The sequence below is a fragment of the Protomyctophum parallelum genome, assembly GCF_964188405.1.
Source record: "Protomyctophum parallelum genome assembly, chromosome: 10".
NCBI lineage: Eukaryota > Metazoa > Chordata > Actinopteri > Myctophiformes > Myctophidae > Protomyctophum > Protomyctophum parallelum.
In genome coordinates, this window is record NC_139704.1 from 11,138,294 (window position 1) to 11,163,711 (window position 25,418).

The following is a 25,418-nucleotide window of genomic DNA, read 5'->3' on the forward strand; positions in this document are numbered from 1 at the left end:
GGGGTTCTGTGCCGTGTCTCAGCGGTCCAGGCACCGTGGTAGATGGGGGGGCCTGGGCCGTGGCTCAGCGGTCCAGGCACCGTGGTAGATGGGGGGGCCTGGGCCGTGGCTCAGCGGTCCAGGCACCGTGGTAGATGGGGGGGCCTGGGCCGTGGCTCAGCGGTCCAGGCACCTTGGTAGATGGGGGGGCCTGGGCCGTGGCTCAGCGGTCCAGGCACCGTGGCTGGTAATCCAGTCTGGCAGTGTGCCGTTAAAGGACTATTGCTGTTTGGTCGAGTCTGGTTGTAAACTGTCTGTCGTCTTTCATTCATTTAATGAAAAATGAATTTAAGTGGTGTTGTGTAATTAAACGTGTGTACATTCAGTACAGTGCTTCCTTCATACCGTACTGAGTTGTGTGTGTCTCTGCTGTGTTCAGTCTGTGTGTTGACAGCACATGAGGGATGTATGGGATTATGCTTCGTTGCACGGCGGTGTCCCTTGGCCAAAACAGGCGATCCCACAACGCTCTAAGATTATATCAAAATGGACTTTTGGTTAATGGAATTATTGCATTATTGCTTATTACACAGTATGAGTTTAAATGGAGTGATGGGATCATTCTTTACCATACAGTATGTGTATGTGTGTAGTAGTGGTAGGCAGAAGGAGCCAGTGCATTCTCCGGCACTGGCGATCAAACGGGACACTGCCGGGGAAAGGTGGGGCGATTATGACACGCATGCGTTGTCGGTAAAACACGTGCGTGGCTGGTTAAAACTCACCCGTGGTTCCCGACATGCGTTGCCAGTTAAACATCACCTGTGGCTTCCCTGTGGGGGTTAGGTTAGGGTTTTGGGTAGGGTGTCGTACTAATGCCAAAACACTGCCACGGCTACTATTGGGCAGTTGGCGGCGACGCCGGGGCTGGCGCCGGTGCCGGAAGATATATCTCCATGTCTCCCTCATTTAGCTCTCCACACCATGAAGGACATACAGTACAGTAATCCCTACAGCCAGACATGCACGACAAGCATGTCAATAACACACCCTTTTTAAGAGAAGGGAGTGGCCTGCTGTCAACCACAGTAATGTGATGTCTCTTCTCGCTCCTTTCCTGTCAGCCTTTCTCGTGTCTCTGTGGTGATGTACAGTAAATCAGAAAAGCCTTTAAAATAAAGCATTTAATGGGTGTAGAGGTAACACACTCGCTCACCACCACAGGGACCAGGGGTTTCATATTTTGATTCCCTTGCTTAGCTGGGCACACCAGCAAACACAATTGCCAGTGTTCGTGGGTGGGAAGCTGACAGGAGAGAGTGTCCTTGTCACTGCACTAGGGGCTCCTGCTGGTTGGTCGGGGCGTCCTGTATAGAAGGGAGGGGATGTGAGTGTGAATCTCAGCATGTGTTACGCTCTGCTGGTGAAACCCGTCACGGTCGGGTGTAAAGAAAAAGCTGCAGGTGTATATCAGACTAGGCATGTGGCCAATAGTGTATATGGCTGGGGGGGCGGAGGCCACTCTGCATTGAAAGGTATACCACAGTACACATGGGAAATTGGCAGCGACTAAATTGGGAGAAGATAAAAAGATGTTATAATTAAACATTTTTGTCTCTGTCTGACACTGAATTCTCACTAGCAGCTGCAGCGTTCGCTCTGTTTTATTGCAAAATGCCCGTGTCCGAGGTGAGAGTGACGGCTTGGTAAATATGCATGTTGTTAGTTGTTGTGGTCCACCGAGAGCTGCTGCTCTGAGTGGACCTCAAGTCAACACAGCTGTGATTCTCATCTGTGCCAGCTTGCTTGTAAACGATATATATATATATATATATATATATATATTTTTTTTTATTATTATTTTTTTGATAAGAAATAGACCGTGCAGTTACTCTTTCTTGATTAATTGCACATCTACAACGCCTAGTTTACAACTGCGTTATCAATATTTGGTACTTCATAAAATAGTCCGTTGCTGTCCATCTCAAGTGGTGTCGAGTGTGTATGCCTAGTTCACAGCCAGGTACGCTTCAGAGCACAGTACACTTCTTGTTGGCTGCAGCTCTGTCTTGGCACGCAGAGGCGGGTGGCAAAGTTGAACCTTTCTCAATTTTGCCCCTCGCTTTTGACTCTGGGAAAGTACCAGACAACAGACATACGTTGAAACTGGTGTGAATTCAGCGCCTATGAGGTCACCTCAACAGCAAAATGTTGTACATTGGTGTAAATTAATTGGTGTAATTGAAGCAGAGTTCCACAAAAAACATTAACACATGGCCCCATTTCTCCCAGAACATAGATACTAAAATAGCTCCTTTCTACCCCAATAAAACATAGAAACACAAAGGCCTTAATACAACCTACAAACAAAGTCCTACTGTTACTATTGTATACCATATACCATAAAACTTGAATTCTGTGAAAAAGGAGATATAGCCTAGCTAGTACTTCCATTTCTACCCATGTCAGCAGTGTGTATCTCTGAGTATAAAACCTAGAGATACAGACAGATTATCACCGATGTCTTTTCCAGAAACTTGCTTTACAATCTTTGAACATGCAAAGCAACTCCTCGTGTCCTCATGGGAACAGCTCAGTGTTTATGCTCCCAGCTTACAAGCCTCTCCACAAGTTTCCTTGACAGTTCTACTTCAAAGAAGGAATACTGAAGTGGGGGAGAAACACCCTCAAGCTTATAGGTTGTTGTTGATGGCAAACTCTTTATCTCATTGACTTATGAATGGTTCTCACGGCTGTCATGTCACCCTACATTTACAGGTCACCATTAACATACTAGCGTGCATGCGTGCAGTACTGTGACATTTTCTCTGGTCCTCTTTATAGTTTCAGTTAAAAATGGCACAAAAAATCATAACATCGTCTGTGTGCGTGCGTGTGCGTGTGCGTGTGCGTGTGCTTGTGCGTGTGTGTGTGTGTGTGTGTGTGTGTGTGTGTCAGGCATGTACATGGGCCAGCTTCAGATGCAGTTCACAGCCCAGGGCTTCCCGGCTGGGATGGGTGCAGTGCCCCCGGCCACAGCGATGATGGCAGCGGGGGGCATGATGCCAGGCATGGCCATGCCCAACGGAGGGTATGTGGGCGTGGTGCAGCAGGGCATGGGGCCAGCAGGAGCAGGGCAGAACATGTACAACATGCAGCAGCAGCAGCAAGGACAGTGGAACATGAATCAGGTAACATTGTTATAAAACAAATGTCATGTGCTCTCTCTTTATTATTATTTTACTCTCTCTCTCTCTCTCTCTCTCTCTCTCTCTCTCTCTCTCTCTCTCTCTCTCTCTCATTCAGTTTCTCAACATAATTATCGCAGCACATTCAAAATGATTTTGTGCCAGGGACCCCCATAATATCATTGAACTTGTTTCACAATTTTTCAATATCTTTAGTCGGTAAATAGCAGATCTACAAGCTCACAGCGCGTCGCATCGCAACACATTGTGAGTTTGTTTTATCGGCTATTTAAAAAATAGGCTTATAGTGGTCAAACTAAGCTACATTGATTAATTAATGCACTGCGGTGCTGCTATACGTTACCACTGCACCACCCGAGCGCCCCTGCTTAAGTCATTTTTAATCTTAATCAAATTACACACCATTATTCTGCTCCCTTGTAAAGTGCGAACCACAATGTAAACCATAAAAATCTGACTGAGGTATTGGTTGAGGAAGTTTGTCTCAGTTGAGCTGTCAAAAGAATGTACGTCGTACTCACAATCATTAACCCATTCTGGACAGGAACACGTTTTGGTGTTTTAACTAAGCATTATGTTATACTTTAGCTATTGAAAAATAGCAGATCTACACACGCTACGAGCTTGTAGGTCTGCTATTTTTGAAAAATCGTGAAAATGTGGCACAGATCTTTGAATATAATATATTCTTTCAGAAGACTTTATTTATTTCGACGTCAAGCCTAAATGGTTTAAAGTCAGCTCCAGTAGCTTTAACAATGGACACAGAGAAACACATACCGTACTCCGTACTAGTATAGTACATGATCAGGTGCTAATGTTGTATTTTTTGGCCACAGCACTATAAAGAGGTGAGTCATTTTCCTGTCAACTGCAGGAGTTTAATGAGACACCATAAATAAACACACACACACACACACACACACACACACACACACACACACACACGTGCACTCCACCCATCCCCTTCTCCTGAGTAGGAGTGGTGGGAGAAGAGGTTTATCAGCGTGTGTATAATGGGATCACCGAGTGCAGATGAGATTTGTGTGTGTGTGTGTGTGTGTGTGTGTGTGTGTGTGTGTGTGTGTGTGTGTGTGTGTGTGTGTGTGTGTGTGTGTGTGTGTGTGTGTGTGTGTGTGTGTGTGTGTGTGTGTGTGTGTGTGTGTGTGTGTGTGTGTGTGTGTGTGTGTGTGTGTGTGTGTGTGTGTGTGTGTGTGTGTGTGTGTGTGGGGTGCAGGAGGGTATACCGTGTGATGTTGAAAGAACGGAAGGTTACACGTGCATACTGTACACCCCCGACCCCCACACAAACACACACACAAACACACACGCCTAGCAACACACATACAGGTGCACACACACACACGCAGAGACAGAGAGAGAGAGAGAGAGATCTCAGACGAACAGATAAGGAGTGCTGGTGCACCACAGCACATCTATAATGGATAATATGGAATGGATGGAGGAGGACCGTGGGGGAGCATAAAGACCCTGAGGACAGTACAGTGTACAGAGTGGGTTCAGGAGTCAAAGGGGTGAGGCCTCCATTAGACTCCAAAATAGCCGATCTACAAGCTCAGAGCTTGTAGATCGGCTATTTTCGGCAAGTGGCACAGACATACAACTACGTATAAATCAGCCTTTAAGGAGCCAGCTGGGGGAGGGGGGGAGGAGGTGGAAGGAGGTGTGGGGGGAGAGGAGGATGTGAGCTGTGGGAGTGGAGCTGATGTTCAGCGAGGGAGGAACACTGCAGCAACACTGTCAATTATTTTCATCTGACAAATTCGATTTGGGTTGCAACAAACACCCCGAACGCCCCGGGGTTATTTAATCCATTAAATCAGAGCGCCCAGCCATTTATAGCAGCGGAGCACATTTAGCGACGGACCGGATGCTTTCACGAATGTGGCTGAAGTAGCTTGATGTATCCAAAACACTCTGTGAATGTGGCTGAAGTAGCTTGATGTAGCCAAAACACTCTGTGAATGTGGCTGAAGTATCTTGATGTAGCCAAAACACTCTGTGAATGTGGCTGAAGTATCTTGATGTAGCCAAAACACTCTGTGAATGTGGCTGAAGTATCTTGATGTAGCCAAAACACTCTGTGAATGTGGCTGAAGTATCTTGATGTAGCCAAAACACTCTGTGAATGTGGCTGAAGTATCTTGATGTAGCCAAAACACTCTGTGAATGTGGCTGAAGTAGCTTGATGTATCCAAAACACTCTGTGAATGTGGCTGAAGTATCTTGATGTAGCCAAAACACTCTGTGAATGTGGCTGAAGTAGCTTGATGTATCCAAAACACTCTGTGAATGTGGCTGAAGTATCTTGATGTAGCCAAAACACTCTGTGAATGTGGCTGAAGTAGCTTGATGTATCCAAAACACTCTGTGAATGTGGCTGAAGTATCTTGATGTAGCCAAAACACTCTGTGAATGTGGCTGAAGTAGCTTGATGTAGCCAAAACACTCTCGATGCGATCGACAACAACGGGAGGTATGATTAATTCTAACACGACTAGCGACGGGACCGCCAAAAACATCATCTTTTCTTAGAATTATATACATATAATATATATATATAATTATATTATATATATATATATATATATATAGCTATATATATATATATACAATTTACAATTTAGGCATTTAGCAGACGCTCTTAATCCAGAGCGACTTCCATTAAGCAAGAACAAAAAAGCATGGGAATACATCACATAAAAACATTTATCATGAAACATGCGTAAGCTAAGAAAGTAACAGTGGAATATCTATATAATGAAACTATACATATAAACTATACATATATACTACTATGCTATACATATGTACTATGATGTGCTATGACTACATACAATGCAATTATATTGCTGTCTACATTACATGCTATAAGTCTGTATCAAATGCTATCTAAGTCTACAGAAATGCTATCTAAGGTGGTGGGGTAAGTGCTATGGGCCATGATGGAGTCTGAAAAGTTGGGTTTTCAGACTACGGCGGAAGATTGGGAGTGATGCTGCCGTTCTGACTGCAATGGGAAGTGCATTCCACAGTTTTGGAGCCAGAAGGGAGAAGAGTTTGGGACGCTATTAATTCATCTAATCGATCCCTAATTTGGGCTTATCATTCTAGGTCAAAGGTTTACAAACATGTCAATAAGAGCTTGTAGACTTTCACTATTTCTATATGACACCATTGTGCGATGAAGTATAAAATAACGCTTAAGTAGTTCCTAAATTCATTGATTATGAAAATTGCTAAAAATATATCTAATTCAATATCTATTCGATTCATCAAAAAAGTATTGATGGAATAATCGCTACGAAATTATCGATAGTTGCAACTTCAAACTAGTTTTTTTATTTCTTTATGCCCTTTATCAATCCCCTCTGTGTGTGTGTGTGTGTGTGTGTGTGTGTGTGTGTCTCTCTCTATCTCTATCTCTATCTCTCTCTATCAGATGACCCAGCAGATGTCAGGTGTGTCCCTGGCCGGTGGGGTTGCACCAGGGGTTCAGGCTCCAGGAGCCTTCAGCCAAGCGGGCGCCCCCATGGCTGACTGGAGCACAGGACAAACGCCCTCAGGCCAGACCCTCAGCAACCAGCTGTGGAAGTGAAGAGCTGCAGGGAATGAGAGCTGCAAAGTAAAATGAATGGAAGCCGAGAGAGAGAGAGAGAGAGAGAGAGAAAAAAAAACCAACAACAACAACAACCACCTCATTCAATCTTCTCACCTCTCCTTTTTCTGTGGAAAAGTAAAAAATGAAAAAAATGAAAATAACTCAGAGAGGGGAATGGCTGGCATGCCCTATGCCACACACACACACACACACACACACACACACACACTCCATTTGGTTTTTGGTTCCTCTGAATCGACTCCCTCCTATCTGCTAAGGGGTGGAGTTTTAAGATTAACTGGACAGTCTCTCCATGGACAAAGTCAAAAGACTGGCTGCTTTTGTGTCCTGTCTTTAAAAAGAGAGAGAGAGAAAAAAAAAGAAAGAAATGTCCCTTTAGTGTTTTTCTTCCTTTCATTTCCATGTCGTCGACCAGTGAGAGGGACAAGAACAACATATCTGCAAAAAGAAAAAAGCCTGCTGGACAAATTAGTGTCTATTATAGTAATATGTCATTATCCTTACCAAAATGGATAGTTAGCTATTGACATATAGTATCTAAAGTACTAGATATGGCTCTGTCGTGTACACTGACTGTAAACCCCTTCTCTCTCTTCCTTTCCCTTGTCCCTTTAGATCTGTGTAGGTCAAACGGAGGCCCTCGTAGCAGATACTGTAACTGTTTGAGCGTTTGGTACAGTAATTACCGTATGTGAACATTTAAAAAGAACTCCCTCCCCAGAAGCAGTGGGAGAGAACGTGTTTCTCCAGAAGTCCTTCTGGATACTATATATATTTTACTTTTGGGGGATTTGGGGATTTCACGTGAACCCTTTACACTCATATTTTAATAAGATATTAAGTGTCGAGAGAAAACAGGGGGAGGCCTAGTATAAAAAGTTAATCACAGAGACTTAAAAATATTCCCTCTGAAAACATTAACATTTTGCAGTAAAACTGCTATCTATAAATAAAAATAAATGGGATAAACAAAATAAAAAACAACTGAACTACAGTAAAAGTCTAATGTGACTAAATCACTGATTTGCTCAGTTCCAGGGCGGCCATTATTGTCCCTCATGGGTGTTGTTGCTAGCCTGTAGTGTCTGTAATTACAGTAAGCTGGGTTCTGGGAAACTGAACTTCAAACCCACTATAGTCATTCCTTACTGTTGTAATGGACCACATTTCCCACAGTCCCCCAGAGCAAATTAGAGCACTTCTGGAATCAGAGCAGTTTGCCTTAACCACACTTTGAACAGTAGAGCTGGTATCTGCTCTAAGTTGCGGTTAAGTGTGTCACGTCACTGGTGATCACAGGCAAAATAGCTGCAGACAGTCACATCTGCTTAGGTGGAATTTATACTCTTTATCGCACAATTTTTAACAACGTAAGCCTATCAAACAACTGTTGAGAAAATTACGTAGAAATAGATCAGTGTGCCGCCTGCCAGGTAGAATGTACTGTAGTGTTGTCCCAACATACTGTAGCAACCAAATGCAGTAAAATGGTGACCCGGTCCGGTGTGATGTGAGTCAACCTCCTCTGTACTGTAATGTAACTCTCCTCATCATCTCCCCTGGCATCTGTTCTCGCGTCGTCATCTTCACTTGTGGTGTTTTCGTCGTGTGCGTTACAGGAGAAGCATAGTATTTGTCTGAGGCAAATAAACCTGGATGACCAATCATGCCCTGGAGGAGGCTGCTAGTGAAGAGAGGGGATTGGACGGCGACGCTGTCAGTCTGGACCTTTTTGTAGGTTGTGAATTGACACCAGGGGAATCCTCAATGGAAGCACACCGGTGAGCAAAATGGGACCTGTATGAAAGCACTGGATGGGTCCCGCTGTGAACTTCCTGGGTTCTGTGCTGACATCATCGCAGTTCAATCCTGCTACTAGGAGAGTAAGGAGAAGGGAACTAGACAATGTCTGCATTGAAAAAGTATACATTAAAGTGGTTCTCAACCTGTGATTTTTGAGGTGCGCTAGCCTCTCCAACGCCTGACTTTGTGTGTGGCACCCTCGTGACGTCATGTGGCAGCCAAGTCTATGGACATGTTATGTTTGCTTAAGCATGACGTCACGTGGCAGACATAGACTTGGCCCTAAAGGCCATTACCGCATCAAATAACTATCCTATAAAAACTGGCAAAACATTGGCCAAATTGGCAAATAAAACTTGAAAATTGTGAAGATGGCCGATCTTGCGAGGCATTGTGAGCTTGTAGATCTGCCATTTTCACAATATATATCTGTGGATACTGAGTCAAACTATTGTAATGCCTCAACTCTTACAATTGCTAGTGCTTGTCAGGGTTGGGGGGTCGTCAGTTAAAATATTATTATTTTGGGGGGGTTGCTGCCTGAAAAGGTTGAGAACCACTGCATTAAGGCAATGTTGAACAACATTGGGTTGTATAGCTACATGGCCACGATATACTCTAACTTACAATATTGTTAGTCATCTTGCTCAGTTGCTCCTGTACTCTGTGAGTAATTATTTTCTGTCATTGTATGGCGAAACTGGTCTCAAAATCACACTTTTAGCACATACACATGGAAAGGCCTGTTTCTATTTTTCTCTGCTTGTTTCACTGACTGGGAAAGACATATCATCAATCATGTTACACAAGCATTGGTGACTTATGATGGCCAGGTACAAAACAAAACACCTGTGGTTCGAGGCTGGGTACAACCCAAAGTTCAACATCGCTTGAATGAACAAAACACGCGCACGTGCAAACACACACGCACGCACACACACACACACACTGCCAAGCGCAGAGGCAGAGTTTCTATCTTCACAGGGTCCCTCTGCCATGCAATAACTGTAATACATACATATCTGCAATACCACACACATTAACACACAAATAGTGTACAATAAGACGCAGACACTTTGGCTACACCCAATGTCCTCCAGGTTTATTTTTTCAACGTGTTTAAAAGAAATTCTGGTGCCTAGTACAGAGAAAACAAACAAAAACGTGATTTCCGTGCATTAAAACAGTAATTAGCCATGAACTATCTTTGTGTGATAATCCTTTCCAATGACTTTTATGTTTTCTTATCTGTAAAGGTTATCTCTTTTCAGGTTTTTATTTGTTTACTCTGTCATTTATTCTTTCTTTGACTTTTACCAAGAGGTCATTTGGAATAAACATTATTCTGCTGGAATTGAACCCACTTTTGTTGTAATGTGTGATAAACCTGCCCTCACCAACTCACCTGCCATAGCTGTCATTGTTTAGATCAGAACACAGTGGATCAGTGCTTATCCTTACATGGGGGACGTGTCATTACAAAAAATCTGTCATTTCAATTTCAAATATATTAGAAAATAAACTAACATATCTAATTTTCTTATTATTTTTCCATTTCACAGACGGGCTATGGCTGTTTGGCTGTCCTTTGCATGGAAAGGTTTGGGAACCCTGGTGTAGCTGAAAGTACAGTAGTATGCATTCCTCCATTCGGCAGTTCATTCAATGCATTCCCTTTTTAATCCTTTGTCTGCAAGTTGCAATACATTTTCTTTGTAGTGGTAGCAGACCGAGTGTACATTATTGATGGAATCTTGTCCAGAGAGATGACCTTCCTCACAAGGCCTGTTTGAAACGGAGAGTCACATACTGCAGAGCCGCAGCCAGCTGCCATGCCAGGTCACAAAGGCCATCGCATACATTATGGGTGCACAGCAAGGTATGAACACGTCAGGGTGGTTGGTTCAACGGGTGCCTTTTTTTCTTTCTTTTTTAATCATTTTATTACATTAGTATTCCCTGGTAAGTCAGTACACAGAATTATGAAATATTCCAGTTTGTAAATCTAATGGCCCTGACACACCAAGCCAACATCGTCCAAAAAGCCATCTTTGAGTGTCTGTGGTCAACAATATTGTTCATGTTTAGTTTTTAGTTTTTTCCTTCGGTGCCTCCCACGCCGTTGGCAGTAGTTGGCCATTAGCAGAGGCCATTCACCCGACTGAGCATGTCCAATCAGCGGAGGAGGTGATTAGTGAGGAAGAGCTCTCCGCTTGGCTCTTCAGCCATGAGCAAATCACAGAAGAAGTGAGCAGAAAGCCAATGACAGATAATAAAAAAGGGCAAATCAATGAAATGGCTTATAAAATTGTACAGTAGCCTAGTATCGGCAAAGATTTAAATTGAATGCTCAAATGAATCTTTAATGATGGTTAAACAAAACATACATAACCGCATAGTCGATGGCTTTGCATACTTCTTGATCTTAGGGTGAAAGTAAAATGGTTAAATGAGTTGACAATCCTCCTATAAATGCTAAGTGCGATAGTACATTGTGGAACATAATCCAGTGTCCATTTTCTTGGTATTTGCATTGTGATTGCTGCTATTCAAAGCTAGCTTTCAACATCGTCTTGCCACAATTCAGGAAAAAAGTCAATTTAATGCGCCCAAGTCCAGCCTAGTCCCATAATGTCACACTTAGCTTTGTAAATATTACAGATACAATGTGATATTTCATCCACAACACATTCATTCAGTCATCTGAGCTTCTGTCCTTCCTAACAAAGACAAAGACGGCATGACCGTAATGATTGGGAAACCCCAAAGACCATTACATCAGTTGTAACTGTAGTTTAATCTACTGCCAGATTTATTTCTCCCCCAGTTCTCCCCTGGCCAGACTTTTTTTTTAATCGCTCCCCCGGTCGATCGCCGACACGGACGCGTGTGTTGTGTTCACGGGAAAAACAATGATCTACTTGGACATTGCATTCCAGAGTTGTTGCCATTTGAAAACAGCCTGCTTTGCTTAAAAACACCACAGGGGAAAAAAGAGGTGAAAAAGCCAATTCCGCATTTCCAATACAGGGACCGGATCAGGATGTGAATTTCCGATTGTTCTCTACTTCCGTTTCCTTTGGGACTACAACTCGATCGTTCTCTACTTCCGTTTCCTTTGGGACTACAACTCGATCGTTCTCTACTTCCGTTTCCTTTTGGAACTACAACTCGTCTAACTCTCCGTGGCAGAGAACGGCAGAACGCCAATTCACCTTTAGCAAAGCTCCGCCCTCTACCACTTGGTTACTGGTTGTAACTAGACCTTCAAAATCTCTTCCAAATCCGTCAGCAAGGCCTGCCATATGCACTGGAAAAATATGTACGTGAGCAGTGTGACATTTCTTTTTTAATCATCATATAGGAAAACTATTGGTGGAGAGGTTTGTCTAACCCATGTTATGCTTATCTGTGATTGGACCGTAGCACTTTGGGGAGGGGCTTAGCTATAAAACTCTACTAACTCATCACTGGCAGTCAAGGAGTTTTAAGTAAGTAGCCTTGGAAACCAACGGTTTTCAGGCCATGTGGCCCATAGGTCAGGAGCCTATCTCCTGTTTCCTTAGCATGAGGCAGCTTGATGTACTACGTCGTACACGTACACCCCCTGATGTTCTACACATACACACCTAGGGCATAGTGCTAGTATATCGCAGGGACCCCCAATCCAACCCTTGATGCTGGCAAGCAGGGAGGCATTGGGTACCATTTTTTTTATAGTCTTTTGTATGACTCTGCCGAGGATTGAACCCTGACCTCCCAGTCTCAGGGTCCACACTAACCACAAGGCCACAGGTTACTATAAGTATAACGTATTCACCCAGACATTTATCATAATAAAATCCATTAATATTAACAGTAGATGTGACAGTTTAAATAATAAATGTCATAAATAATATTCATATTGCATTCTGTATTCACATTTATTTATTTTTACTTTGACTGAAACACGTACAGCTGATAAGAGCATTAAGTCTCAAAGTAGAAATGATGTGTTCTCTGGTCTCATGAATATTCTCCTCAAGTTAACTTGATGAGAACATTCCAAAACTGCCTTTAAAGGCTGTTTTAATTGTCACAGCTTTAGAAATAGAGCTCTGCTAGACATGTCGTGCTAGACTGATGCCACCTCCTGTCAGCCATCAGCTGACCGTATAGTCTTTTCCGGTGTTCTCCAGCACAACTTTTTTATCTGAGACATGAGGTGACGCAAAGCTATCGTATCCGATCAGTCGCCATTAGTTCTTGCAAATGGGCTTGGTGTGTCAGGGCCTTTAGCTAGACAAAACACATTTGTGCCATAGGAGAGACTCTGGCAGCCAGTCCCGGCCAAGCAAGTTTCACAGACAGCCGAGAGTTTGGGGAATCATGCAATGGCTCCAGCGTTCCTTGTTCATCTCAAGCAGCGTGTTCTGTTCTGTGCCATCCATTCAATGAAGAAGGAAGGCGCTGGCATAAGACACCCCCTGCAGCAACGAGGAGCAGACTGATTGGCCTTTTTGCCTTAGACCTCGATGATTACGTTGTCCTTCCGATGCTTGGGCTCGTTCCCTAGGTGTGGTTTCTCCGTACGAGTGTGCCAGACCAGCACCTGGGCGGGGGATTCAGAGAGAGAGAGAAGATATGAGAGCACATGCTGATGTAAGAGACACACTAGACAGCGAAATCCTCAGTGTTGTAAAAACATTTTTGTTAAATTAACTCAGTGGCCACTTAAATTTACTGTGTGGACACTAAAGGATTTTACAGCACCACTGTGTTCTGTTCACCAAAGATATCTTCTATAATTAAAATATGCTGAGCTGAATGCAGCAGAGCTGCAGGCAATGGCATCTTCTTCACAGAACACAACAGTCTGAGATTGATTTTGTATCTAGAAGTTTTGGCTACATAATCCTACAATCTACATGAAGGATGGGGCTAATCTCTAATTGGATATGGTATATAGGCTATTCTTCTTTTTGAGTTGCAGTAATCTAGACGGTGAGATGGTTCTTAGATGGCAAGAACAGGACTGGACAACCTTGTTTACCTGTGTTATAGTATTTCTCAAATCGTTACTTTAGCAGAGGTCACTAAGATTATGTTGAATGATTGCAGTGGAGCATGGCGGGATGAATAAGATTACTTCTGATGTGTTGTTATTTATCTGTAAAAGTTTTTGTGCCATCCAACAGTGTAAATAATCTAAAAATAACAAAGTTTTCAAAAAGGTTATTGGTGTTCATATAGTCACTAACTGTTTATACACAAGTTTCTCTAAAACTTTGGATAACAATGGGAGTTTAGAAATGGTTGAGGGCACACTTGAAGTCAGGTGGTACTGAACCAGTGGGAAAGGGAGCTATTTATAATGAACAAAGTGCTACAGTAGAGAGAACTTTAATCAGTCTTGTGGGGACAGTGTGGAACAGGGAGAGGATTTAATGTGTAATAACTAAGACAGACTAAGGTCTGTGAGGGTTTTCTGCAGGTAAAGGAACAAATGCATCCATTTTAGCCTCCACATAAGGAAGAGAGGTGACATGAAAGTGGGATTATTTGACCTCATATTTTATATCTTACATTTTCTTAGTAAAGAAACATTCCTCTGGAGAGTGGTTCATTACTGTGCTAGAGGGAAGTTTCAGAAATGAGTTTAGAAAAATTCTGTGCTTTTGATTCTTGAATTACAACATTGAATTCCTCCGTAAGATCTTCCATATCATCATATCTTTAGATCTTTCAGAGTAGAATACACCTATTTGACAGGCTTTTAATTTCCTTTCCGCATTTGTCCGTTCCTTTTTACAAGGGCTACAGTATCTAGGGTGACCTGACAGTAAACTGTAATTAAATCTCTGTAGCAAATTGACCATCTGATGAGATGGAATGGAAGCAGGAAAAGCGAGAAATACATCAGATAACGGTCAAGGACTTAATGGTGCGGCAACGGATGGAGGAAGATCCTTGGTGGCATAGGGCAGCGGTTCCCAAAGTGGGGTCTGGGGACCCCCAGGGGTACCTGAGGGAGTTCCAGGGGGTCCACAGCTAAATGATAGTTTGGAACCGAATGGACCATTATGGGTCTGTAACTCTGAGATTGTACAAATGGACCCGTTAGGGTCAATTTGGTTTCATTTGTACACTCTCAGAGTTAAATTAACAGTGGTTTTATACAATATAAATTGGGGTACCAGAGGTAGAAATGCCATTCAATCGGGGGTCCGTAGCCTAATGCGTGTGAAAATCGCTGCTAGAGCCGTAAAGATCTTCCCTTATCGGGGTCACTGGAACATGTTTTCAAATGGGGGGTCCGTGGCCTAATACATGTTGATTTGGGGGTCCTTGACACGAAAAAGTTTGGGAACCACTGGCATAGGGCATCGTAAGGCTGATACTAGAATGATCAGACAACTACTATCTACTATATACTATAGTTCTAGTGCTACAACTTTAAACCCCTCACATAATCTTCCTTCTGTTGTCATGTGTCATTGCCCTTCCCTGTCACAATCCAGAGATTTTATTCACAGATAGATTTAAAACGACGATATCTCTTAGATTAAATAAAGCATAATAAGCAGAGAGTGACCATGCACATCGGTCACTTTTTGTTTAGAATTAAAATGCCCTCACAACTCATTTCACAGTGACAAATTAATGAGAAAATGCTGCGTAAACTTTTGATTTCAGATTATAGTCTTTGATGAGGGCAGGATTTACTCTGCCATTTCTAGGTGTGATTTGAATTATATTAACATGATAGCCATTTTGAATGTAGACAATACCTGACCGGCGTAATTTGGTTATTATTTCACATGTGTGTGTTGTGTTAAACACAAACACCCGCACACATGCAGACGACATGATTTATTATTGTTGGCTGAGCGCTGACTTCGTTTCCTCGACTCCTTCAGGTGGAACATGTCATTTCCTGCACACAGTGTTGCTAATTGGTTCACTTTGCATATCTAATGAGGCTAATGTAGCACGCACTAAAGCATCACACCAGAGGGCTCGGGAAATTGGTTTGTGTCTGTGTAATGTGTGTGTGTGTGTGTGTGTGTGTGTGTGCACATGCGCATACCAAACAGCTACGTGTGTGTGCATGCGTATACAAATGAAGTGTGTGAATGCACACCATTAAACGGGTGTGCGTGTGTGGGTGTGCGTGCGCGTGCGTGTGTGCAATCTTCTATCACGTTCATAGAATTTGAGAAAAGGTCTTGACAATCTACCTGCTCCTCACAAAATAAATGTAAATTGTTTTATGTTTCGTGGTTAAAAGGTTAAGTTTACAATCAGGGAGAGATTCAGGTTAGGATTTAGAGATTGGTCTATGGGTTGAGGTTTGCCTGATTTATCCTTCTTATAGTGGATCTGCAGTACAAGCAGTATAGTACCCCTATACTGGCCCACATTGTTTCAAATGGCACACATACCAATTATACAGTCATGTAGCGTGCCTGTGCCCCTCCTCTGTTCCCCTGGACTTTAACCACTTAAACCCTCAGGGCTCCTATAGTGTCTTTTCGGCTGTTGTGGGAAAAGCTTCATCTCAGAATAGCCGATCGACCACTGAAACCGGGAAAGCTTCATGTGCCATTTTAGATTTTAGCGATCCTATTATACATGCATATTATATAGCAACCTTAGCTGTAAAGAAAGCAATTAGTTGCTGTCGGGAGGAAACTCTCATCTCCACATTCTAACCTTTTTGGGGTTTTTTCATAAATAATGCCTTACTACTTGATCAATCATATACTACAACAGAGTCACACGCCAAAGCATCAAAAGTAGCACATCCAACTAGCTCAAAACGTGGCGCGACATGTTTTGATCTGCTACATTTTCTGTTTTTGAATTTGAATCCTGAAAAGTTGTAGCCGTTTTAATGAGGCGTCCACCCGACTGAGACGATTTGTAGAATCGGCCCCAGGTAGGCCTATTGATGGGTTAACACCCCCCCCCCCCCCCCCCCCCGCCATCACTCTTTCCTCATCCATTCATCACTTTAACTTGTTCCTCTTGTGTTCTCTACTAGCTGTCATTCCTCTCTCTCTCCCTCCATCTCTCTCTGTCCCTCTCACGTTCTCTTTCATCCCCTCCCCCCCTGTGGCTATATTGGAGTCAAAAAGCTAAAGCTTTACCAGGAGAGAGTTGTGTGACTGCAGTGACTGTGACTGCGTGCATGCGTGTGCATGTGTATGTGTCTGAGTGGCGTTTGAAGGTTTAGATGGATCTCAAAGGAGGTGATGCATAGAACAAACGGGTGGAGAAGAGCAGGTTGGGAAGGGGGGGGTACTAAGAATGGAGGGATGAAAGGACAGGGGGTGTGTGTGCGGGGGGGGGGGGGGGGGGGGGGGGTTCGGGCATTATTGTCTCCCTTTGCTTGCATGTTGGCACCCTGGGCAAAGCTTTGGCAGAGCAAACTGGGCCTGTGTGTGTGTGTGTGTGTGTGTGTGTGTGTGTGTGTGTGTGTGTGTGTGTGTGTGTGTGTGTTGCACCAGTCTGTCTGATGATAACACAGCAGACTTGCTCTCCCTCCATGCCCTGTCTCTCTCTCCCTTCCTCTCCATGTCATGCAGTCTTCCTCTTCACCTGTTCACCGTTTGTCATCCATTCCTTAATTAATTTCATTCATTCATCCATCCACCCAATGCACCCATCCATCCACCCAATGCACCCATCCATCCATGCATCCATCCATCCATCCATCATGTCTGTCTGTCTGTATCCCTAACCCCTCTGGCACTGCTGTCTCTTTCTCTAGATTTCTCTGTATTTGCCTCTCTTTTCCTCTCTCTCTCCCTGCTATCATCTATCTCCATCTGCCTCCCCCCCCTTCCTCTCTTCTTGTCTTGTCACAGCCTGTCTGTCCACATTACTGTCCTGGTCTAACGACATCACAGCAGCTGTCAGCCTCTCCCTGACACACACACGCACACACACACCGCAGACAGGCCATTTCCAGCCCTCCTTCAACCAAGGTCAGGACCCAAATGTCGGGATACACTCTTTGATACAGGTGGTCGTCAGAACCTTCCTGTTAAAGGTTAGGTGCTGTCAGTAAGGTTCATTTTGGCTTAACCTCTTAGACCTCACCCTTGGCTAGCATTAGTCAGATTACCATGGGTTATTTATAAACATTATCAAAATAAGACTATATATATATATATATAGCTTTAGGTTTATTCGTATAATGAATGGTGTTATTTTGAGTGTCCAACATCTATCACGATGAATGGATCGGTAGAATAACGTTTCCAGCCATGACTACATGTGGTTATTAGATGCTGTTCAACAGATTAGAGAGAACACAGTGGTATGAGAGTGTACGTATGTATATACATACACTATATAATATATATATATATATATTATATAGTGTATTTATTTATTATCTTACTGGCAGCATGCACAATCATTTTGGTGCTGATCAGTCCAGCTGTTTGCATGATTAGCCCTGGACAGAATCACAGAATCTGAGGAGCCTTGCCCCAAAACTCAGTCAAGATGTTTTTCCTGTGCCGATGTACAACCGTGTCACTGTGGCTGTTAGTGATGATGTCACGTCTCTCTGGCCGCACAGCAGCATATGAGCAATGACGTCATCTTCAATCCACAAAACATCGAGCCATGTGTGGGTGCATGTGCGTGCGCGTGCGTGCGAGAGTGTGCGTGTCTATATATATGCTGTTTATACCCTCGATGTGTGATAGATGGCAATGTCAGGTCCTCTTGTCTGCACGGCTGTGGGCGATGACTGATGATGTCATGGCCGACTAATAGCCTGTATTAATATCATCAGCGGGTCTCCTCCATTAAGTTAATGGGGCTGATAATGATGAAGATGCGCTCAGCACCGCTCTATCTGCAGCACAGGGAAGCTAGGGGGTAAATGATTAAAGTACTGGGTCCCATGGTCTTTAGCCTATTCCCTGCAGGCAGGGAATAGAGACTCTGCTAAAAGCAGAGTGTGGGACCACCCTCTGCTTTTAGCAGATGCTCTTATCCAGAGTGACTACAAATGACCCAAATGACCCGTACGGGTCCATTTGGGTTCCATTTGTACACTCTGAGTTAAATGAACACAGAGTATTACTGTGTAGACAGGCAAAGTATACAGCAGGAAGTTAAAAGCACACATTCTGGTGGCAATCGATGGCTTATTGGTTTAAGCTTGCCTCTGGGAAAAGGCCTATACCCCTGCTGGGTTTGGATCAAACCCAGACAGACGTCCTCCTGTGTACTGTCTCCCTTCTCTGCTTTCCTACTGTCTGTCTCAATGGAGAGCATACTCGCGTATGAAGTGGAGGGAATTGCCTGCTCTCCTTTTTGAAAAATAACATACATTGGCCTAAGAACATCCCTCACAAGATTGCTGCTCTGTGGAAGAGAGCACTTCTAGCTAAATACAGGACAGTGGTCTGTGGGGAGACTTCAACCAAAGCAACAATGCTTCTACAAGTGTTACACTTTATTGTACATTCACATTTTTGGCATTTCGCTGACGATCCTATATCTAGGGCATCTTGTGAATCCAAAATTCCTGCAGTATATCAGGATATGGGCCATGGCCACCATTGAATGTGTACAGCTCTACTACGAGAGGGAATCGGGTTAAGGGCTGGACTGCCATGGCTACGCAATGTACACAGGGGGAGACCGTGGCTACCAGTGTACATTAACAAATTAATATATATGAACCTTTATTGAGAAAGGATATCCCCTTGAGATGTATCATCTCGTTTTCGAGGGGGTCCAGCAACATACAGCAAATACAATACAAGACAATACAAGTACATTCATACATAATCGAGGACAAAACAAACAACAAAGAAAGCTCTCCCAAAACTAGCCGCTCCCATCCCACCTATTCCCCGCAACATTGTATCAATAAGTCAATATAGTAATGATACAAGTATACAAGATGATGAACATACACCGGAACAACAACAGGCCGAGCATCATGACAGATATGAACAACATTGTCATTACATCATGACCAAGTACAAACATGCACTTGAAAATAGTAGATAGTAAATAGTAAATAGTAGATAGTAAATAGTAAATTTGCCGCATGATGTAAGGAAAGAGAGAACAATCAGAACAATCGGAGGCAGTTAGAAACAGGAGCATGGTGTTTGGAGATGAATAATGATAGACACTTTCAAAATATTGAAGGAGTTAATGGATCTGAGGGAACTGGGGAGATTGTTCCAGTCGACAGGAGCTTTAAATTTAAAAGCACGCCGACCAACTACTTTTCTGATGTTGGTGGGGACTATCAGGTAAAGATGGTCTGTGTGCCTCAGGTTGTATGGTGAGCTGAAGGGACATAGATATTGTTTTAGATATTCCGGGTAATTAAAGTATATGCATTTAAAGACAAATAATAGCCAGTGAGAGTGTCTTCGAGCTTTTAGTGTTAGCCAGTTGAGGGACTCATACATGGTACAATGGTGTGTCATATAGGGACACCTCAGTATAAATCTACAGAGATTGTTATATGTTACGTTGAGGGGATAGAGGTGTGTATCGGAGGTATTTTGGTAGACAATGTCAGCATAATCTAGGATAGGGAGAATTAGTTGCGAGATGATTCTTTTTCTGACCTGAAGGGTGAAACAGTTAATAGATCGATAGAGAACTTTCAGGCTGAAATTTACTTTCTGGATAACAGAGGTGATGTGAGGCTTGAATGTGAGTAATGAAAGAGTCCACACATGTAAACCCCAGGGCCTGCTGGAAAGAATGAACTTGGGGCCATATTTGTGACATTCTCTCTGAGCTCCTATAGCCTAGCTGGGCGAAAGTGTAATGGAAACCATTTCTCAGAAAAAGGGACGCTAAGACAGTCCACAGCGGGTTGTCAAGAGGATGGGTGGTTTCATAAAGCCAAGTGCCGACAGCCGGCTGCGGCAGCCCGGGATGAGCCACATCGATCTGAGCTGTCTGAAGCGCACAATTTGAATTAATGGCAGCAGAATGCCATTTCTGTCCAATTGGAGCTCTGCGCATCTAAGTTTAGCTAGCGCCACCAGTCACTTTCATGACTCATTCTGTCAATAGTCCATAGGGTTAAGATGGCCTATGGCTTATTGTTGTCATGGCAGCCATTGTTACTTTAGCTTCAGGCTAAATGTCCTGATGTAAGTGTAGTGCCACAGGCTGATCTTGTCCCCCTTGTGTTGCTTTACAGGGACTGGCTGAACAATGTACTGGTATAAAGCCTTGCTTCGGCTAAAGGTCAATATTGGTTGGGCTGTAGTTTGTATTTATATGCCATGTCACCAAATGGACTCTAGCAGGTATGTAAGTTAATTTACATAAGTTAAATATATAACACTGAGGTTTTCGAATGTAGATAACACATTAATAAAGACAATCTAATGGGTGTCTGTGGCCTAATTAATGCATAAGAAACTGAGGGGCTTTCAAATGATTTGAGAATCACTTGCTTAGGATGTCATGTCGTTCACACAGTGATGGTACTGACCCGGGTGCAGTTGTTGGCCTTGGGCTCCAGTTCGTTAACCTTGGTGATCTGCTTGAGGAAGTCTGACTCCTGCATGCCAGGCTGGGACCCTCTGCGCTTGAACTGGGCCCGCGGGTTCGCCAGGATCACCTGAAGGTTCACCGCGAAACCTGTGAGAGACGGAGAGAGCGGAGGGAGAAGAGAAAAAAAGAAGTGAACAAAGGAGGATGAGAAAGCAACAGAGATGGAGGAGAAAGGATCACACAGAAAAGGTAGGATATTGAGTTTGTGAAATGGGTCGCATATTATACAGCAGTGGTTCTCAATCTTTTCTGGATCAGGCCCACTTGAAAATATTGAAAGCATGCACACAAGAAGCACCTTTGTTTGCACCTCCTACACGCTCACTGATTCCCTTCAGGTATCAGGTAGATGGCCTCCACTCATCGTTGTAAGTAAGCCTTGAAACTAATTATGATTCATACTATGAATGCCATTATAGAAGATGATACGACACTTTGGAGGGTATTACGACTGAGATGAGCAATTATTTACCACGAGGGTCTACGCTGCTTCTCCATAACTGCACCCATTGTGCTCTGAACTTCACTAAAGAGTGATGGAGGGAGAGTTATAAAGCATACTTAAGGCTACAGCACTGTAATTCTTGAAGTAATAGTATTTTAGGCGTCTATTCAATGCTCTTTCTCAGCGCTGCATACAGTACAGAGAAGAGAACAGTGCTTTTCGATAGCAAAACATATTTTCAAGTGCAAATAATGTTGATGCGACATTGAAGTGTATAAGCTATTATACTTTTTTGTACAGAATTAGCTAGGGGCATCAGGGTTAGCATTGACCCAATTGCCCACCAAGGCACCCCCCACACCAAAAAAGTGTTTCGATAAGGTAAGTCAAGTTAGCAATGCAATTTAAACCATTTGAAATGCAATAATGACAATAAGAGTAAGATTATACGCCTCCTTCACACATCAAAAGACCATCAATAAACAGTGTTACAATCCCAATACTTAAATAAACAGTACATGCAGTAACTTCCCTTGATCCTCTCTTTAGACCTACTGCATTTATATTTTCATGCATGGCCATGTCACTTGTCGAAAACAATGTTCAGTTCAAAATCCTTTATTTTTGCCTCGTAGCCAAGTATAAATCACCCCTGAAGTCATCGTTACATCACAGAACTGTGGCTTTGAATGACTATAGCCTACTCCTCTCTGTGTTCCAGCAGACTCAACAGGCACCCATTCTCTGTACACCACCTATAAGGATCCACGCTGCTCGCCCAACAAACCGACAGCAGGTCAGTACGGCCTGTATATTACAGTATGTTCTCTGTTCTCACAGCAGCTAAGCGCTTTTCCTTTCGTACCAGGGTCTTTTTTATGATTACTCTTCTTCCATTTCACTGTATTAATGTGCAAAGTCTCTGTATGTCTGTCTGTACATCTGCATGTAGTTATCATGTGTCTCGAGAACCGTCCAACCGAGAAACTTCAAAGTTGGCGCACGCATCTCTGACAGCCAGAGGGAGTGCCGTGCCCAGTGTAAATATATATATATGGGAATGGTTATTGAGAAAACTATACCAGTGAATGATTATATCAAAAATAACTTTAACTGAAAAAGTACAAACCTGCTATAATGTCTTATAATGCAGCCTTTATATATTTCGATATGGCTGATATATATATATATATATATATATATATATATATATATATATAAAGGCTAATCAGCCATATCGAAATCTCTGACCGCAACTCTAGAGCATGGGAACTTGCGAAACTTGGAATATTGAACCAATCATAGAAAAGTGAAACGGCCACATTTAGAAAATACACCCCTTTTTGCTGGCTAAATGTAGGACTGGTTACCCAAGTCAAAACGTTGTCGAGTGATGAGACGTGTCCATTCTCTGCACAAGCACAGCTCCTGTTGATCAGGGAATCAAAAAAGCATTCTGATCTGTTGAAGGTCGCGAGTGATCATCATTAAAAATAACTTGTTCTTAAGAGATCTCCTTTCATGTTTTAGTTTTCATATAGCCTGCACATCGTCTAGTTGCTTTGAGCATGGAATTTCTGTTTGAAAGATCATTGGTTTGATTCCAAGAACAACGCCTGCTTCTCTGATTTCTCAGTCGGCTGGTTCTCAACTTCAGACTCCACCAAATAGCAGATCTACAAGCTTGTAGATTGGCTATTTTTATTATTTGACATACAAGGACGTAGCCTATATAGGGTTGAGATGGTTAATGAGCTCTCATCTGCTGCTACTAGTTTCATATTCTGTCTGCTGTAGTCTAGTGAGTCGGTTCCGTTCTCCCTGGTGTCCCGGCCCAGGTCTAATTTAGTCCCTGATTAGCCACTACAATGAAAACCAACAGTACTCGGATTGCCCTCGGCTAGCACTCTCCATGTCTCATAATTTCTTCAGTCATGCAGAGAAATATGAGAAAAGGCAAAAATAGACCTCTGTGCCCTGGTAAATGGATGGCTGTGGAATCATCCCACGGTGGCGGGTTGGATCAGGTTCACTGGATGTGGTGACCTTGACATTGCTCATTCGCCTGCAGCTATGAGCAGGTGGTAACATTTGTAGATGGTTAATGACTTTGGCACGGAGACTTGTCCAAGTGCACTTAAAGCCTTTAAAGAACTACAAAAGTGCGCTCCTCCGAGACATGACTCCAGATAATCTTTACGGATTTGTGTAGTTTTGGACAAAATCTGCAAGAGTAGGAAAATGTGTGTTTTAAAGAAAACACAAAATGACAGAAAACTGAAGGTTTTGCAATAACCGTGGTTATTTAATCAGCAATTTGCGAAGAATACGCATATGAGGGCATCTCCGATGCTCCATTTATACAGAAAAAAAAAAAAAAGCATCTTCCATGACTTGTGTCTGTGTGGTGAAGAATGTAATGGTAATGTTTAATAAGTAGAAGGTCAGTGGTTCAAAACTTCTTTTTGGAACATCTAATAGTCTTTCACTAAAGACAAGAGAATTGATTTAGTACTGTCAAAAGGCCCATGGAGACTCACTGCCAATCAAGCAATCAAGGCTGAGTGGCTGGCAGCTTGCTCACTGCACACAGGTGTGGGAGGCTACAAGGAGGACTAGCTGCACTCATTCATTCATGCATGCTAGATCAGATCACCATACCATCTCTCACCCTCGGAACTGTGTGCGTCCAAGAGCAAACCACACATATCGTGTGTACCAAACACACCTATTAAAAAACCTGAAAAGGAATTCCTCTGCCTCTTCTGTGGTCAGCCTGGCCGGTGGCCTCGCCTGCTCACCATTACTGTCCATTACAAACCTGAGCTATTTCCGATAGACACTCTTTCAAGTACTGTAAGCCATACGTAGCACAGCACAGTGGTAACATACAGGTCTTGAAAAGCAGTGACTGTGAGTTTGGAACTCAAATAAATGTTTTTGAACATTTAAAGTACTTGTAGAAGTAGTTTTTTTTAGGTCTGTGTCCTAATGCATATCAAACTGGGGGTCCTTGAACTTAAAAAAGTTTATATCTGTGTGGTTTGTTTGTCACTTCTTAGACAAAGATGCACCGTATAACAGTGTAACCTCTTTCTTCTCCGGGCCTCTCCTCCATGCTGTTTTCTAGGCCGTAACTATCTATCCTATACGTCATGACAGGAGCTAGCACCACCAGTCCTCTGGAGCAATGCATCTGTCAGAATGGGTCAGATAGAGGAAGAGTGGATGCACGCATATCTTCTACTGATTGCCTCCTGCGGGCTTAAGGGTGTCTGCATTTTGGGTCAAAGAAAGGTCAAACAGCATCTGTCTCTTCTTTTCTCACACTCTCTCCTGTGAGTTTTCCGTGGTATACCGGTATATGCACGTGCGTATATATACACACACACACATCACTGCCTCTCTCTCCCACACACACAGACAGACAGATCTGGCCTTTGCATATAGTGGAAACAGACGTACTGTATTCCCGTATATGATACCCTACTGGAGGCTAATCACTTACAGCTGGAAGCAGCCCAGGTGTACGTGATAGATATGAGAGCAATTACAAGATAGTCATCTCCTAACCTGCAGTCAGTCCATGTGACATGGAGATCATGGCAAATCAGAGCTGTGTTTGCCCCAGTGGTAATTGTCCTGATGCAATGCAGACTTTGCCCCACTTCCTTTACAACCCATCATCCTAGCTGCCCTACATGGGTCCAGACCCCTGAGCAAACTCGTGTTGTTGTTCGTCTACGAATAATAGCTGTCCTGCTTGTGCAGACAGCCAGTCTGGGACAGTATA

The 25,418-nt window shown here is 43.2% G+C and overlaps 2 protein-coding genes across 6 annotated transcripts in view; one reads left to right on the forward strand and one right to left on the reverse strand.

Moving 5' to 3' along the window:
• The window catches only part of smap1 (small ArfGAP 1), a 106,714-nt gene extending 96,721 nt beyond the window's left edge, over window positions 1-9,993 (forward strand). For all 5 annotated transcript variants that reach the window (XM_083775877.1, XM_083775878.1, XM_083775880.1 and 2 more), the window contains 2 exons: window positions 2,938-3,170; window positions 6,652-9,993. In XM_083775877.1, the coding sequence (XP_083632003.1) occupies window positions 2,938-3,170; window positions 6,652-6,807 (389 nt within the window). In that variant the 3' untranslated portion in view covers window positions 6,808-9,993. The remainder of the gene's footprint in view (window positions 1-2,937; window positions 3,171-6,651) is intronic.
• Window positions 9,994-12,463: 2,470 nt separating this feature from the next.
• Window positions 12,464-25,418, reverse strand: part of b3gat2 (beta-1,3-glucuronyltransferase 2 (glucuronosyltransferase S)) — a 50,242-nt gene continuing 37,287 nt past the window's right edge. Inside the window, exons 3-4 of the mRNA XM_083775883.1 lie at window positions 21,119-21,267; window positions 12,464-13,225 (exon numbers count right to left, since the gene is read on the reverse strand). Coding sequence (XP_083632009.1) covers window positions 13,139-13,225; window positions 21,119-21,267 — 236 coding nt within the window. The 3' untranslated portion in view covers window positions 12,464-13,138. The remainder of the gene's footprint in view (window positions 13,226-21,118; window positions 21,268-25,418) is intronic.